Here is an 18,527-nt window from a genome sequence, read left to right on the forward strand (position 1 = left end):
CATAGCTGAATGGAAAGTTGAATCTAATTCTACTCCAGCCCAAACTAACAATCTGCCTACTGTATCACATGCTGATCAGTACACAAGAAGGCCATAAGCAAAGGGAAAGCAAAATGGAACAGGTCTTGGAGGTCTGAGCACAGTCTGGTGAGTCTACTGTCCTTAACAGAGTTACACCCTTCTCCGTCTATGTTCAGACTGCCAAGGCTCTGTCCTCCCTAAAGCTTTCTCTGTTGCCTTCTGTTCCAAGTCAGAGCATTGGTTCATACAGTCCAGTACTGTTTCTTTCAACTCTCCAAAACTTTCCCAGCCCTGCTGAGATTCTTTTCTGGACTTGGAACACTAAGGATTCATCCTGATACTCTGGTGCATACCAAGTATGTGTTCTCTGAGCTACAGCATAGTCTGGTCTAAGGTATAGACAAAGAATAATGGTGAATAAAATGGGCCTAGATTAGAGCTGAAGCAAAATATGAAAATATGATGAATTTTCCGATTGCAAAAGTCAGGTATAAGTGCCGAGATTCTTCAATATTCCATTTTCAAAATCAACGTTTGCCATCACAGAGTTAAAAAAATTGCTGGTCCAAATGAACAGTTCAATATGATTGCCAATCTGCTGCAAAATACTGGTTACTACTGTGAGTCTGCTGATAGACACTGTCGAAATTTGAATGCTGCATGTCTGACAACATCAGTTGTTGATAGCCACTGTACATCAGGTATCATGTATTGTCACATGCCACATCCTCCCATTCTGATAGCTACTGCATAATCCTTCAATGTCAGATCATGCTGCCACTGAAGAGCAGATATTTTAATAGCCAAATTCCACCAGAACGTGCAGAAGAGAATTCTGAGAATTTGGAAAGAGGGGCAAATCAGTTTTAGCTCAATTTGAGTTTGGTCAGGAGCAGCAGGTCTTGTTAACAAATAGTACATATCTGCTATGATGCACTTCTAGGGCTTTATATTGCAGTCCTAACTGAGCAGAGGTACTCCCTTCTAAGCCTACTGAGAGCCAGTTTGGTGTCGCAGTTAAGACGAGCGTGGGACTCTAATTTGGAGAACTGGGTTTGATTCCCCTCTCCTCCACTTGAAGCCAACTGGGTGACCTTGGGTCAGTCACAGCTTCTAGGAGCTCTCTCAACCCCACCCACCTCACAGGGTGTTTTGTTGTGGGGATAATAATGACATACTTTGTAAACCTCTCTGAGTGGGCATTAAGTTGTCCTGAAGGGCGGTATATAAATCGAATATTATTATTGTTATTATTACTGGAGGCTTAGAATGATATTACTGTTCTAAGATTGCATTGTTAACAGACTAGGAAGCCTTGGCTCTCTGAATAGCCATCATTGGTGACTGATATTGTTGATAGTTTTAAACAAACATGAAAAAATTGATGACCTTGCACTATATTATAAAAGAAGTCAATTCTTTATAGTCACAACAACATTATTTAGTAAGTATACAAAGTAGAAATTGCAAGTAAGCACATATGTATCATAATATAACGTGTGATATTTAACACTGCCCCCCTCAAATATATGGCCACTGTTATCCTCATTTCCCTGACGACAGTATGTTTCTCTGTGTTTTATAGCTCTTCTTCTTACAGCGGCTTCCCCTGCTGCGATAAGCCAGAACACATCAAAGGTTACATGCTTTTTAATCACCTCAAAGAGTGATACTTCAAGATTATCAGAATCTCCAGCATTTCCTGAGGTAAAAGGATAAAATGTGGATAAACAATACATAAATCTCAGCTTTATATGAATAGTGACAAGAAGTTAGTATTCTGCCTGTATACTCTTAATCCATCCTTGCCCCCAAAGAAATCAGTCTTGGAGCAGCAGTTACACAAGCAACACTGAGAGGCATGAAGAAGAATAGGAGGTGGGTCTGTCAGTGGACCCCATGTCTCTACCATCCCTTCCTCTCCACTTGATGAACTTGACTGAGCGGAAGGGAAGTGCTGGATGGGGTTATGGGAGGTTTACATAGATTTCCCCCCCCCTTTAACTGCCCTCCTTTTACTGATCTATTGGATAAAATATTGGTAAGTTGTTTTTCTTTATATGTCTGTATATAAAAGTGTTAGAGACTTACTTTACTTGGTGGGGGTGGGGACTGAAAGGTTGAACTTCCAGGAAATATCTCTGAGCGTTTCAGATTCCCCACAATCTCTGCTGTTTTTCTCCCCTCACTGCCACCCCATATCTTTGGCTCTTTTGACAGTCCTGTTCATTGATTCCTCAGAGCTGCCAACTGTTTTCTGGCTCGGTTTTTGCATTTTAACAGCAGTGTGACAAACAGAAACTCAATAGGTAACGATTTTTCCATCACTGCATTTACATGCTTGAGGGGCAGAGAGGGGGGAATTCTGATGACTTCTGACCTGCCATAATTCTTCTACTGGCACAAGATTTTGCTGGTGGGAAGTTGGCAATGCTTGTCCTTAATGAACTGTATGCCCTTTTGTGCATAATTTCATTTCTCCTTCTGACAGTTCTCCTGACCAAACAACTGGCAGCTCTTGTACAGCTGAAGTTGACATCAGTTCTTTGCGGTACACAACCTGAGCTTCTGATCTTGACTTTAATCTCTGGTTGCAAAGCTGGTTTCTCCGCTCTTTCTTGTTGGGCCTATTTCATGTTGAGACCTGCTTTCTGTAGAACCAACTTGAATGGTAACTTTACTGAGAGCTGACTACAGCAGATGTACTGTGTTCTTAATCTTTGTTCTCATCCTGAGATGAGTAACACTGCCATCGTAAGAAGCATTACACCCTTCTAAGTTCATTGATGTCAACGGGCTTAGAATGGCATATCTCTACTTAGGACTGTACTATTATTTACTGGTCCTGTTCCCCTAAAACCATGCAATATTTTGATTCTAGTATCTATTTTAGGAAGGAAGAAATTTAAGAAAATAATGCAACAATCTGGGTTACATGAGGTCAGAGAAAAGTGAAAGAGTATCCGGCAATCTTGAACCTCACAACCAGCACACAATAATCATTCCCTGATTTTATCCTCCACTTTTGGTTATTTCAGGTATAATATACAACCTCTGAAAATTAATTTCCATTGAGCGATCATAGCTAATAACAATTAACAGACCTACCTTATCCCCTTCCCAATTTAACCTGCTGATTCCAAATTCTCTGATGCATGCTCAGATTAATTTATGGTGCCATTCTAAGCATAGCCACCCCCTTCTAAGTCCACCAAAATCAATGGGTTTAGGAGGATGTAATGCTGCTTAGGATGGCCCTGGGAAGGACGGACTGACACACTTGATATGCCACTGAATTATTACCAGCCATGCAAAGGACCAGTCAGCCCGCCTGGGCAGTACTGTTACAGGCCTTCTTTTAAAAGCTTTCTGTGATTTTTGCCCATGAAATTTATTTGTAGTTCATTAAAACAAAGAAAATTCATAAGATTTAGGGTTGCCAGCCTCCAGGTGGGAACCAAACTATATAAACCGCACACTACTAACTAAGTTATATGAATATAACAACCGTTTAATAAAGAACTCTCATAAAGTTAATTAATACAAGCATAATACAAATTCACATCATCTGAGGATAATCATCCATCATAACCCAATTTCAATATATAATTTCTTGTCGTGCTGTGAAAGGCTCAAATATAGTAAAGGTAACTGCTGACGGGTTGCCAGCAGGAACTCCCGTTCCGGAATCCCTTTATCAAAGCAGTTACTTCTGTAAAATACATACAAAAATAATTTTTAGAATTCATATACAATGCACAATAATACCCATATAATTACACTACTACATACTCACAAACAGTTTTGATGGATGGTATTTCAATAAATACTGTAAGATAAAAAAGCCACATAAATACACTCTCAAACCATGGCCGTCGTCACACGGGCATCTCTTCCGTTAAATTTACAGCATATAGCGTCCTACCTGTTATCGGCACAGTAACGTTTCTTTGGGTCACCTAACGGCTCTTCGCGCCACCAGCTGTCCACACAGAAGCACTCTGTTGTTCTCTCTAACCGCACAGAAGCAGCTCCCCCCCCTTTTTTTATTATTCTGGCGTTTAATTCTGATATAACGGAATAACAGCATATAAGCATTCCGTTAGAGCAAAACATTATGACCCTTTTGTTTTTCCAGCTTTGAAATTATATAAATAGCCCTTTGCCCGCAGAAAACTCCCTGTCTGATGTGATCCCCATCGCTGAAGGCTCTGCCATGGCGATTGAGTCATTTTTACTTTAGCAGAAAGTTTGCATTGTGTTATGTCGTTATGGCGTTATAAGGACATAATAAAATTAAAAAAGGGGAGTCGCAGGAAGAAATGGATTCTGGGATTGAAGGGAGGGCATAGGACGTTGCGAGGCGAAATACATCGATGTGAGGCATTCACACTGAGGCACAAAATAGCGCGACTATCAAGCACAAAGCAGAAGAGAGAAAATCGCTACAGTGTTGGAATAAGGTGGGTGTTTGCTGGGAAATAGCGCCATTTTAGCGCTAAATAAAAGCCCGTGTGACGACGGCCCATTTCTAATACCTATCAATATACCCTGCTAAAATTACTATTGCAAATACTTACTAGTAGCAGCTCAATACATTTTTCAAAACGTTAAAGTGCAAAGTGGCAATCCGCTCAGTGGTGTCAGCAATCTCCTAAACGCGTCTCAGATGTTATATATCACTTACAATCATCAAATTGCTCTCAGTCAATTGTATTATTTAAAGTGCTAGTGCTTCTGGTCATATCCTCATAAAAAAGCAGCCAAGTCCAATGTATTGTTCAGTCCTCTAGGTTCCATAGATTGTAATTTAAAAGTCCACCAAGCTTCTTGTCGCAGAAGGTCCCGTTGGGCAACCGTGGGTTCCTTATTATGGCTTACATATAATACAGTATATACAAAATCAGTATCTCTATGTCCCATATTCCTGAAATTCCTGAATATGGAGGAATGTTGAGGAGGCACCTTTAGTAGCACATTTCACAGGAGTTCCTGCTGGCAACCCGTCAGCAGTTACCTTTACTATATTTGAGCCTTTCACAGCACGACAAGAAATTATATATTGAAATTGGGTTATGATGGATGATTATCCTCAGATGATGTGAATTTGTATTATGCTTGTATTAATTAACTTTATGAGAGTTCTTTATTAAACGGTTGTTATATTCATATAACTTAGTTAGTAGGGTGCGGTTTATATAGTTTGATTGCTGATTCGTTCCGCACCTCTCTCTTTTGTTAATCTCCAAGCCTCCAGGTGGGGCCTGGAGCTCTCCCGGAATTACAATTGATCTACAGATGACAGTGATCAGTTCCTCTGGAGAAAATGGCCACTTCGGAGGGTGAAGTCTATGACATTATACCCCTCTGAGGGACCTTCCCAACCCCCACCTTTCCCAGGCTTCATCCCCAAATATCCAAGAATTTCCCAGTTTGGAGCCAGTAACGCCACTAAGACTTGTTCTTCTAGTCTCCAGAGTGGGATGGATCCAGCCAGCTTTTTCATTCAATCTCATCCAGTTTCCCTCCTTACTACCAGACCTTGTGCCACATGGTTTTTGTCCATGATCCCCAACATAGCCCCGTTGGTGGTCAAAGGGAACCCTCTCCTCCCTGTTTCACCTGATTGGATCCAACCCAGTAAGTTTCTAAACCAACATGTTGCTTATTCCACTGTAGAAAGTAAAGCACATTATCTAGGTGACACTAAGGAGCTGCAGCCCATCAGAACAGGCAGTGCTGATCTTGACAGAACCAATGGTCTGACTCATTATACGGCCGCTTCGTGTGTGTGTGTGTGTGTGTGTGTGTGTGTGTGTGTGTGTGTGTGTGTGTGTGTGTGTGTGTGTGTGTGTGTGTGTGTAAACTAAGAACTCACAGATTAAACATGGTATGCATGAGATGTGCATGCAAGATTTTTGTTCTTTCAGTGAATTATGAGCCCTCTCAAGTGAGAGGAATAACTTGACATCTAGTTGTATTAGAACACAGAATTCTTATTTAACTCTTTTGTACTTTGGTAGGTGAAACTCCATGAACTGTTTGGTGAAGGAGTCATGAATGGAAGATTTTAAAATGAGGTCTTTAACATCTATGAGTTTGTTAACACCTAGAAAGAAAATATCTCCTTATAGGTAAAGCATGTCCCTTTTCCCTGCAATGCAGATCCAAGGCAATGTTGAAGATCTCGGATGTTACATGAATTCTGAAAGCACCGAGAATGTCTATCAAGCAGCAAAAGTTGTAGATGTCGGTGTGCTTGAAAAAGTCGAAATAAAAGTAACAATAAATACTTCAGAGAGCATCATTTGTCTTTGGACTTTTAGTCAGGGTCAGAAGAACTGTAGCTCCTTCCTGGATTTGGATAACAGGTAAGCAAGTGTATAGATGGAATTATATTTTAATACTCAGATTACTTTACATGTATTTGTAAATTAATTATATTTGTAATTAACTTTTTAACTGAGGTTCTCATAAACAGCCCGCAAAAATAATAATCCAAAATATAATTCTTAAAATGCCTATAATACAAGCTATCAATTTATTGTAAAAACACTTAACCAGAAAAACAGTAAGAATGAGATTTATCTGATCCTGGCTACAAGTTTCTCAAATATTTCTGCTTCTAGAAGTATGATCTCCTTTCCTCCTCTCAGGATGAGATAAAGGTCACCACATTGAGAGTTCCGTGTGACTGCAGAAGCATCTAACAGACAACGCATGGAGAACATTCCAGAAAATTGCATCAGTAAAAAGACCCTATGCTGGCTAAGACCTGTAGAATAATTAATATGGTGGTTAACTTAGTCAACTCGACCACAAGTTATGCTTGCTTTTGCTTTGCTTACCGTTATGGACTGTTTTCCATTTCTTCACATGAACTTCTTAAACTGGAAGCTTTATTTCCTGTCTTACAGGCATGTTATTTCAGTGATGTTTCCAAAGATCAGAGAGAGAGAAACTGGAGAGCATATGCTGTCAATTAGAACCAAAACCTGTAACTACACAGTAACATTTACATTTATTATAAGAAGTAAGTATTCATGGAGCCAGAGGGTCAGACTGCTAGCAACTTGAAGGGCCTGTTTCCTGAAGAAATGAAACAAAATTTTTCTAAATAAATAAGTAAATGTATTAGCATGGTAGGGTAGGAATATATACATGTGCCATCCTCAAAGTGATCAAACATAGTAGACTCTACCTCCTTTGATGTCTGAAGAAGGGAGCTTTGACTCTCAAAAGTTTACACTCTGAAAATCTTTTTGGTCTCTAGGTGCCACTGAACTCAAATCCTGCTGTACCTCCTTTGGTGTTTCCTATTTTTCTCACCATCCTCCTTGTCTTTCTGTTCCGGTAATGGGTGTGGTTTTCCTCACAACACTCATTTCAAGTATGAGTATTTCATCTTTTGCAGTGAAATGCTTTGAACTACTTTGATCAGAATTTTCTAAGGGGTCGGGTTTTTTTTTTAAATTATCAATTTATATTCTGTCACATCTTGCTCCTTAATGCAGAGAAGTTAGCCGTGTTAGTCTGTGGTAGCAAAATCAAAAAGAGTCCAGTAGCACCTTTAAGACTAACCAATTTTATTTTAGCATAAGCTTTCGAGAATCAAGTTCTCTTCGTATCAGGCATCTGACGAAGAGAACTTGATTCTCGAAAGCTTATGCTAAAATAAAATTGGTTAGTCTTAAAGGTGCTACTGGACTCTTTTTGATTTTGCTCCTTAATGTTAGCAGTGGAGGGGACAAGGAATTTAAATATGCACCTGTGTTTGCTTGGTCTTAGAAATAGCAAGGGAGTCAGCTAGTTGGGCAGGAGGATTTATTGGTTATCCTCAATTATATAAAGTGGCAGATCTGATTTTTCAAAGATATCTTTCCTTCAATTTATGAAGTTCAAGGTGTGCTCAAATCTTTCCTTCTCACAGGCTGATTTTTTTTCTGAGTACGTTAAATTTTGTTTTGAAGATATTCAGAATTTCCTTCCTGGATAAATCTTATCTGCCAGTTTATCCATTTCTCTCAGCTCTAAGACCTTAAAGGGCTACGTAGTAACGTTTTCTGACCTTGGTCCTAAGCTATCTTAGTGGCGATCATCATGAGATTTACCACAAGCATTTCCCTCCTTCTAGATAAATAGAATATTACTCAAGGTACTGGGCAACAAATTTCTCTCAACTTCACCTGCTTGATTCAGTTGTCATGTGGATAAATAATACTCTGCTGAAAAAAACTGGAAGATGAGATGTAAATGTACCAAAGTGGATCATCACTGTCCACTTTTAAAAGAGGCATCCAGAGGCACCTTAAAGATTAAGCAAGTTTGGTTGGTCTTTATACTGCCAATAGGCCCCAGTTTTATTTTGCTGCTATGTACAGACTAACACAGCTACCCTTCTGGAATGTCCACCTTTAGGTTCTGATGGGAGGGACAGTGATGACGAGCAGGGTACATGCCCAATGACAAGTGACTCTGCAGTTTAATTCACATCCATGGCCATGTTGTAGAAACTCCTGCAATGATTTCAGTTTGTCAGAAATCAAAATACAGCTGGTGTGAACACTTACTTACATGGAAAGATGGTTAATAGTCTTGTGGACATCTATAATGCCAAACACAACTGCATGCATTCACAGATAAATAATAGGCCATGCACAACTTCTTTTCCACAGGCAGTCCAAGAAAGCCCTATTTTATAAAAAATGAAGGTTCAAAAACTGTAAGCTGCATATCAGAAGGCAACCCTCAACCAGTTATTGAATGGCGCTTTTGCAGTACACCTAATGAAAGGTATGTTGCCTGGGGTTTTTTGGCCCATATGCTTATTTTGCTTGGGCTTTTGAGCATCTTTCAGCTGAACGAGGATGGCATGCAAAACCTATTTGTGAGTGATTTCCTTGCTGTGTGAGTGGAAGATTTCACCCCCCCCCCTGCCGTAGTAAGGCACACATATCCCCTGCAGTTCCAACCTACCCATCTCCCGAGTGAAATCAAAATGGGCAAGCATAGTGGGGACACCCACGTTTTAGCAAGTGCTTATAGAAAATATAGCCTATGCAGATTTAAAATGTTGGAATCTGGTTCTGAACACTTTGGAAGCCACTCTTTTAAAAACTCCTTTAGTTTGAACACTTGTTTTACTTTTCCAGGCACTTGTACGATTTGGCTTAGGAGGGACCTATGTCTGTTTTAGGAATGGTGGAGGCATGTCCATGGAAGGGAGCATGACCAGCAGAAAATGTCCCAGTACATCTTGTTCCATCACAAAGGAGACTCTTACTCAGTGTGGTGGGACTGCTTCTGGCAGGGGGGCAGTTCTCGGTAGAGGCTACCCTTGTGCCAGATGAGGGTCATGATAGTGTAGCAAAAGCAGCCCCAGGAACTGCCTAATTCCCTGATTATCCCTAGCTACAACCACATACACATCACACAGAGCTTTTGGGAGTTAATAGCACTGCTGATTTAATGTTTCAGTTGTTTATGAATAGTTATTGTCTGTTTCCATAGAGGGTGGTACCTCATCTGCAATTAGTTACCATACCCTCCAGATTAGATTACTGGGATTAATGGGGCTGCTTTTCAATACTATTTAAAAACCACCTGGTTCAGAATGTGGCTGGCAACCTGATTATTAACTGGGATGTGTCCACCCCGCTGTCTATACACCCGCCTGCATTGCTGTTTTCAGGTGGGTCACTGTGTTGGTCTGCAGCAGAACAGCAAGATTCAAGTCCAGTGGCCCCTTTGCATTCCTATTTGTCTCTGGGTACTGTTCTAAGTGCTTACATTGATCTATAAAGTCTTGTGGGTCTGACTGTATACTGAGATAATAAGCAGAGGCCTTCTTCCAGGTTGTCTCGTCTTTAGAGGTTAGGCAGATGGCTACCAGGGACAGGGGCTTTTCAGTGGTGATGCCTCGGCTGTGGAATAGTGTCCTTATGTAGCATCAACTTTGTATTCATTCCCATGCAAAATTAAAACTGTTTCATTTGAAAAATCATTTAATGTCAGCTGAAGACTGTAATGCACCATTTTACTTGTCACCTCCCTTATTTTTTCCCCAATTTTGTATTTTTGTCTTGAATCATTTTATATCTTTATGTCAGCTGCCTTGCAGACTAAATAAAGTCAAAGAAAAGTATCTTAGCCGGTCTGCGACCCCTTGCAACAGCAATTCTGGTTCACTACACCTTCAGCAGTATAATTTGGTAGACTTCACTGTGGTCCATGCCACTTCAGAATACAGTCGGAATCATCACATATTTTGAATTCTCTCTCATTAAAACACATGTGTAGAATGATGAGTCACATTTGCCAAATGCACACTGGGATCTGCAATACTTGAACCTAGGTAGCTGTGTTGACCTACAGTAGAATGGCAGGATTTCAGTCCAGAGCCACCTCAGAGACCAACAAGATTGTCAGAGTGTAAGCTTTCAAGAGTCAAAGCTCCCTTCTTCAGATATAGTGTCTGAAGAAGGAAGCTTTGACCCTTGAAAGCTTACACTTGACAATCTTGTTATGCCACTGGACTCCTACTTGAACAGAGTTGCCAGCCTCCAGGTGGAGCCTAGATTTCTCTAGGAATTACAACTTATCTCCAGAGACCAGGATAAAATGGCTGGTTTACAGGATGGACACTATGACATTATACACCACTGAAGGCCCTCCCCTCTCCAAAGCCCACCCTCCCAAAACTCCACTCCCAACTCTCCAGGAATTTCCCACCCTGGAGTTGGGAACCCAGTTTGAACCTGTGAACAAATATGAACTGTGTGTGCGGGGGGGGGGGCGTTAAGAGAGCCAGGAGAGGGTTGCCCTGGTTCCCACTTTCCCTTTTCGCTGCCCTTTGGCAGGTCCATCCAGAGGGCCTGGTGTAGCTCTGGCCCTGGCACGGGGGAATTCCCTCTGCACCACACCCGCCGCATGGTCCCTCTGCCCCGGCGCTGGAAGCCGGAGGAGGTGGTAGCAGCAGTGGGCAGGCACCCTCGTGGCCTCTCAGCCAGCCCCCAAACAGTCCCTCCATCCCGGTGCCGGGAACTGGAGAAGGCGGCAGTGAGCAGGCGCTCGCCCACCCGCACTCGTGGCCTCTCAACCAGCCCCCAAACAGTCCCCCCGTCCCGGCGCTGGGAACTGGAGAAGGCGGCAGTGAGCAGGTGCTCACCCACCCGCACTCGCGGCCTCTCAGCCGGCCCCCAAACAGTCCCTCCGTCCCTGTGCCGGGAACTGGAGAAGGCGGCAGTGAGCAGGCGCTTGTCCACCCGCACTCGCAGCCTCTCAGCCAGCCCCCAAACAGTCCCTCCATCCCGGTGCTGGGAACTGGAGAAGGCAGCAGTGAGCAGGCGCTCGCCCACCCGCACTTGCGGCCTCTCAGCCGGCCCCCAAGCAGTCCCTCCATCCCGGTGCCAGGAACTGGAGAAGGCGGCAGTGAGCAGACGCTCGCCCACCCGCACTCGCAGCCTCTCAGCCAGCCCCCAAACAGTCCCCCCGTCCCGGTGCTGGGAACTGGAGAAGGCGGCAGTGAGCAGGTGCTCACCCACCCGCACTCGCGGCCTCTCAGCCGGCCCCCAAACAGTCCCTCCATCCCGGTGCCGGGAACTGGAGAAGGCGGCAGTGAGCAGGCGCTCACCCACCCGCACTCGCAGCCTCTCAGCCGGCCCCCAAGCAGTCCCTCCGTCCCGGTGCCGGGAACTGGAGAAGGCGGCAGTGAGAAGGCGGTCGCCCACCCGCACTCGCGGCCTCTCAGCCGGCCCCCAAGCAGTCCCTCCGTCCCGGTGCCGGGAACTGGAGAAGGCGGCAGTGAGCAGGCGGTCGCCCACCCTCACTCTCGGCCTCTCAGCCGGTCCCCAAGCAGTCCCTCCGTCCCAGCATCAGGAACTGGAGGTGGAGGTGGCGGTGGCAAGCAGGCATTCACCTGCCCTCGTGGCCTCCCAGCCGGGCCACCAAGCAGTCCCTCTGTCCCAGCACTGGAAGCCAGAGGAGGAGGAGATGGCAGCAGGCTAGTGGCCAAGTGGCCACTATGAATGTTTGATGCTGAAATGCAAAGAAGATGAGGTAATTTTTAATTTTTTTGTGAAAATCAAATCATCACGCGTGTTTTTATGACCTAATAACTGAATGAGGAGCCTAGTCCAGTAGGACAAAATTGTATTTGTGATGATTAATTCAGCCATGCAAGTTACTAAATAAGGTTGCACTTATCGGACAATAAACATCTAGGCATGAATAAATATGTGTAATAATATTCATATAATATTTGTATAATTTCAAGGTCGCTGCATTGAATCTTTGTCAGTGAAAATGTTTGCTCTAAAGGGGGGCTTTGGGAAACTATGAACTTAGCCAACATGAACAAACTGTAGGGGGTTTTTTGCCACTTGACTGGTAATCCACCTCTGCTTAAAGTAATGTTATTTCTGGGCACCACTCAGCCATAAATATACACCATTAAGGTATATATTTAACCATTTAACAGGAGGCCCCTTGACCAAAGTTCTAAGAAATATGGCTTCTGTATAAGTCAGAACTAGGCATTTTCTTCACAAGATTGTCTTGGGCAGATTGGGAAATTGCTTGAAGATCCAGTGCACATAAAGTTTCTTTTTCAAAATGACTGTGCAAATTGCTCATATGTAATTCCACGATTACTCCAGGCCACACTTTGAGGGTGGTAAGTTGGTGACCCTAGGGTTTCTCCTAGGGATACCAAAGTGCCTGTCCATTTCTGGCAGCATGTGAATATTCTGGATTTGAGTCACCTTGAAAACTGTTCTTGCCTCATCCTGTTTGATATTTAGAAACCATGTATGAATGACTGTTGTTTCTAAGCAAGAAACAATACACATTAGTTTGTAGTTTGTATGTTTGTAGATTGAAATATATATTTTTTAAAAAATGAGGTGCACTCACAACTTTAATACAAGTTATTGTTTCAGCTCATGAAGTAGATTTTTGGCTCACAACACTGTACATCTTAGAGGGAACATTGCCCTGGAGCCCACTGAGCTGGTGAAGTCATGTGATTTGTTTTCATACAATATTTGTCAAGTGGGGGCTCTAAGAGAATTTAGGACTAAGGCTCTAGGGTGGCTCTTGGCAGTCCTGCCTGTGATTCTAGGTAGTCAAAGATGTATACTGGGGACCCATAGACCAAAAGCATTTCCTCACTTGTTTGACTCACAGGGCCGGATCAGGGGGGGGCAGGGGGAGTAGTCTGCCCCGGCGCCGCCAGGGAGGGGGCACCAGGAGCAGCTGCCAGCTGCCGGAGCACACTGGCGGCAGCATGGGCAGCCTTGCAGCCCCCCGCGCTGCCTTTCGCCTGCCCAACAGGACAGGGCGCGGCCGGCTTGCCACGTGTCCCCTGTCCTGCAGGGTAGGCAAAAGGCAGTGCGGCCGCCCGCACCTTTCGCCCCTGTCCTGCAGAGCAGGCAAAAGGCAGCACGGCCACCCGTGCCATTCGCCTGCCCCGCAGGACAGGGAGCAGCCGGGCACCCCCTGTCCTGTGGAGCAAGCGAATGGCGCGGGCAGCCTCGCAGCCCCCCGCGCTGCCTTTTGCCTGCCCTCCAGGACAGGGGGGGCATGGCAAGCTGGCTGCCCTCTATCCTCTGGAGCAGGTGAAAGGCAGCACAGGGGGCTGCGAGGCCGCCCGTGCCATTCGCCTGCAAGGAGGTGAATGGCACGAGTGGCTTCCCAGCCCCGCATGCTGCCTCCCCTGCTCCACCCTACATGATGATGTCACCAAAATGATGTCATCACACAGCGCCGGGAGCACGCGTGTGCTGTGCGCGTGAGGGGGGGGGGTCAGACGAGGGTTGCCCTGGGCGCCAGCAACCCTAGATCTGGCCCTGTTGACTCAAGGTGCTTCTAGGGACATTTGATTAAAACAAATGTACTTATCATTTCCTTAGTTCAAAACTAATCTGATAATATCAGTAGTATAGTCTTTGGTCCTCTTGAGATACATATATTAATTCCTGATTTTGTTTTATAGGTGCCACAAAACACAGGAAGTACAACTTCACTTGACAAAAAATAAGTTGCTGTTTGAACCACATGTATGGTGCTGTGCGACTAATTATTTGAATACTGTATGCACTGAAATCTATACCATAGGTAATTTTTTGTAAACTGCGCCCCCCCCAGCAGCTATTTTGTTATGCCTGTTATATAATGATCCTCCAGGTAGGCTTCCCAGTCACCCACCAGTGGTGGGGAAACTCCCAGGGGTTAGCCCTGTTGCCCACCAATCACTGGTGATTGGTGAGAGGTGGAAACCCCCCCACCAGTGATTGCCCACCACCAGCAGACAACCTGAAAAAGCACACACCAGCTGCAGGTGTGCTCCTAAGCTTTTCTGGGGCCAATTTTGGCCCCAAACGGGCAGGATTAGCCTTGCGTGAAGCACGAGAGCAAGCCAATAGCCAGAACAATGGCATCACTTCCTGGAAGTGATGTCATCACGCCTTGCCAGGAGCACACAGAATTGACTCCCAGTAAGTCCTGGGTCCCCCCCCCTCCAGCCAGGAGGGTATAGGGACCTGGGAACCCTACCTCCAAGTCTCCAAATAACTAATCCCAACTACTTGAATGTATTTATTTATATCATTTATGCCATTTATGTAAAGGAACACAAGTTTATTTGTATATCATGCAACTTGGGCTTAGAGACTCTAGCTGCAACAATTACAGCAACCATCTTCTTCCCAGACACCAGGAAATAGGTATTCTCTCCTCCAAACATTAACTCTTTATTAACTGTATCATCCTTTGTAGTTGTTTAGCACGATGCCACTACCTTTTCTCAAAAGTACTCATTGACTCTCAAAGTTGAGGACCCTTTTGTAGTCTACATTTGAATAATAAGCTACTTGGGTATATAGAGAAGTCTTTTGTGCTTATGGAACGTGCTAATTGAAGGCATTAAGTAATCATTCCTATTGTTGATTGTTATTTCAGTAAGCTTTTTTATTGGTTTGCTTATTTAATTGGATGTATTTTCATATTGCAGATTTAAATTTAACAAAAGAAAGCTATTTACAGGAATTCTTTCTTAAAGTTGGAGATCCGCTTTTCTTAAGATGTCGAGCCCTTTACAGCAATTTTCAGTTTAGATTCATATGGGATTTTGAAAACAAGCTGTTAGACAAGGTAATGACTGATTCTTTTCCTCATAAACACTTATTCAAAGCCTTGATGATTTATTAAATGCTAACCTTTATTTAAAAATTAGAACCTAACACCTGAAGGAAAAGACATCAAAACTGCACAAATGATTAAAACTCAGTATGCGTTCGCTTCGTCAGTGGGGCAGCACAGTCATGGAAATTATACCTGCTCGTCCACAATACACGCAAAGGGAACTGCCTTAGTTACAGTTTTAGGTAAGTCAAATGCCAGCTACAGTATGCTGACATGTTCATGTACATAGTTCGGGTGCCATTCTGAATGGAAATCATGTTTTCCCTTTGAAGGAAGTTGAAATTGGAGCATAATATCCCCCGTACTTTGCCGGCAAACGTATCTCCCAGAGTAAAGGATCTACAAATCCCATACAGTTCTGTTACATCTTTTACCTGTTAGTGCCTGAACTTTCATCTGAAAGGGAAGAGCCATACATCCTTTTGTCAGGGACAAATTCTTTGAAACAGATTATTAATTTTCTAGAAAGTGATATTTTGATGGAAATCACAAGTCTTCAAATACTGCATGCTTTTTTTTAAACAGCTGATGATGTTATTTTTCCTCTCTATGGTAAACTACAGTTTGTGTAAACAGTTACCATCCAGACATGTGATGGTGGTGTTTGTGCCTTCTGCTGTTCTGCAAGCATACTACCCATCCGTCTGCTCACCTGTTTCTGCTTGGTAGCAAATGGTAGCATGTTTATATCCCCTGCCCTAAGTTGCCATTCATCAGTGGCTGCTCAGTGCAGCTCAGAATTGCCACCACCCATACCTACATTGTAGTATGCCCCAAACGCTCTCTTGTATCACATTTCCCTTGATGACATCTCATCATGAGAAGTGTGTATATTCCAAAATACTTGCAAGTCAGAATCCGCTGTATATTTTATTTCGGGCCTTCTTATGACTTGAGGGCATGATTTCATTTCATTCAAGATGGAACTGTGTTACAGAGTGATACGTTAATGATAAATTGTAATATTTAAAATTAAAGCTGAGTATGCACAGGTCTCTTTTGCTGGTTCAGTTCCCATACTGCAGTGTTTTTTTCCTGACCGTCTGCACCAGATTTGCTGTCGTGACGTGAGTATTCACTCCAGCCATTATGCAGTTTTTCTCTGGCTTTTCTGTGAGTGCATATACACGACTTTTAAAAAAAAAATCCGTTTTGTGGTCTGCTATTTCCCCGTGCACACTCTATATTCCATTTTTCAGTGTTCTCCCCTCTTCCCCCCTCTCCTGTCCCCTACCAGCCCATTTCGTTGTGATTGGCTACTCTCATCTATCCAGCCACTCCCTCTCTCCTCCTTTCCATCTCCCCCATCCTCTCTTTCCTTTTTTTTAATGTTAAGTCCAGTGCAGGATTGATGAATAGCTGGTTTGAAAGCATGGAGGGGGAAGTTCCCTTTTCATTTTTTTTGCAGAGAGGTATATGACTGAAATTGACTGACCATCAATTTTACCTCCTAGCTATATAGAGGGGGCCAGTCAATTTCACCCCATTTCCATCTACACCTATTGCGAATAGAAAGTTTTTAAAAAGTTGCCGCTCCCGACCCCCAGTTCTCAACCTGAGAACCAGCCTGAATAGAGCTGCCCAAATATAACAAAAAGGGGGGCACGTGGACCAAACATGAGAGGTGCAAAAGGGCCCAGACAAGTTGATTCAATGCCTTTTGGCTTGACTTCAGGGATAGTGAGGAGTTATGTCCCCAGTGCAGAAGGGGCTTAACTGCCTTACTTTGGAGAAAAAGCTGAAGAGTTTTGGACTTTGTGTGTGTGTGTTATATGAGAGACCAGGGCTTTTTTTCTGGGCAAAGAGGTGGTAGAACTCAGTGGTGGAACTCAGGACCACACAATGATGTCACTTTGGGTCAGCTGGAACAAGGGTGGAGTTTTTTAAAGTTTAAATCACCCTCGGCGAAAATGGTCACATGGCCGGTGGCCCTGCCCCCTGATCTCCAGACAGAGGGGAGTTTAGATTGCCCTCCACGCCGCTCTAAACTCCCCTCTGTCTGTAGATCAGAGGGTGGGGCCACTGGCCATGTGACCATTTTCAAGAGGTGCCAGAACTCCGTTCCACCACGTTCCCGCTGAAAAAAAGCCCTGAGACTATGTAAAATTAACAAAGATTTGTACAGAAAATGATTCCCCCCTCTCACAACGCTAGAGAATTCCATCTAATTAAATCAAATGACAGTTGATTCAGGATAGACAATAGACATCTTCACATAATGCATAATTAACATATGCCGTTTCTACCTCAGACGATGATGGTGATTCCTGGCTTCAAAGAGGGTTAGAGAGTTTGAGAAGTACACGGAGGATGGTTCTATCAACAGTTACTAATGATGATAAATGGCTCCTTGGTCTTCAGTGGTAGTATACTGCAGAATACCAGTAGGTAGGGAAAAATTAGGAGAATTCCCTGTTGTGAGAGTCTTCCAAGAAGCATCTGGGTAAATAGGATAGGGAGTAGGATGCCAGACAAGGTAGAGTGAGCTTGAATCCATGGACACTTATGCCGGAGTGGAATAAATGTTGTTAGTTTTTAAGGGGCCCCTGGACTCCCTTGTAATTCCATTGCTACAGACTAGATGGGCCCTCCCTCTGATTCCTCCAGGGCTCTTTTTGCATTCGGATATTTGCGTTTCAGAAGGCAATCTTGGCAACCCTTCAATAGATGAACTATAATAAGGAAATAAAAGTGTGCATAATTTCAGCATTCTTTAGTTAAAATATTGACTTCTCTGATATATTTTTGAACAGATAAGGGGTTTATCAATATCGTGGATCCACAGGAAGTATTCAAAGTTGATACGAAGGAAAATATTTGCCTTGAAGTTAAACTTAAAGCCTATCCACCAATCAGATGTATTTGGATCTTTTCTCAGAAGTCGTTTACTTGTAATCAAACCTATACAGATCTTTACAGGTAATCAATTTCCCCTCCCCATTTGTTAATGTTATGATTATGAATGCATAGAGTTCTTAGGTGGCAGCCTAAGTCTCATTGATACCTGTGAGATTTACTTCTGAGTAAACATATTAATTATTGTTCTCCATTTGTTTTGTATCCATATTGTCATGGTCTTTGGTTAATGCAATTACATTAATGCTTGAGAAAGGTTATCAATTTTGTAAATAAACAAACAAACATAAATTCACCATGAGCATGTAGCCCGCACATGACTTTTCTTCCTCACAAGTCTCCTGTCCTTTATCCTGCCATAATATGCTTATTAAAAGCCCCCCCTGATATAATTGTTTAGTTCTTGTGAATCTCAGCCAGATTATTACATGTAGTGTACCCAATAATCT

The 18,527-nt window shown here is 43.3% G+C and overlaps 1 protein-coding gene across 1 annotated transcript in view; it reads left to right on the top strand.

Annotated features, from left to right (window-relative positions):
• The first annotated feature begins 604 nt into the window (after positions 1-604).
• FLT3 (fms related receptor tyrosine kinase 3) overlaps positions 605-18,527 on the top strand; it is a 44,346-nt gene continuing 26,423 nt past the window's right edge. Inside the window, exons 1-9 of the mRNA XM_054974442.1 lie at positions 605-722; positions 1,607-1,728; positions 6,187-6,392; positions 6,939-7,054; positions 8,697-8,814; positions 14,015-14,136; positions 15,032-15,171; positions 15,254-15,404; positions 17,976-18,141. Of these exons, the coding sequence (XP_054830417.1) occupies positions 605-722; positions 1,607-1,728; positions 6,187-6,392; positions 6,939-7,054; positions 8,697-8,814; positions 14,015-14,136; positions 15,032-15,171; positions 15,254-15,404; positions 17,976-18,141 (1,259 nt within the window). The remainder of the gene's footprint in view (positions 723-1,606; positions 1,729-6,186; positions 6,393-6,938; positions 7,055-8,696; positions 8,815-14,014; positions 14,137-15,031; positions 15,172-15,253; positions 15,405-17,975; positions 18,142-18,527) is intronic.

This window comes from Eublepharis macularius, chromosome 3 (assembly GCF_028583425.1).
Source record: "Eublepharis macularius isolate TG4126 chromosome 3, MPM_Emac_v1.0, whole genome shotgun sequence".
Lineage (NCBI taxonomy): Eukaryota > Metazoa > Chordata > Lepidosauria > Squamata > Eublepharidae > Eublepharis > Eublepharis macularius.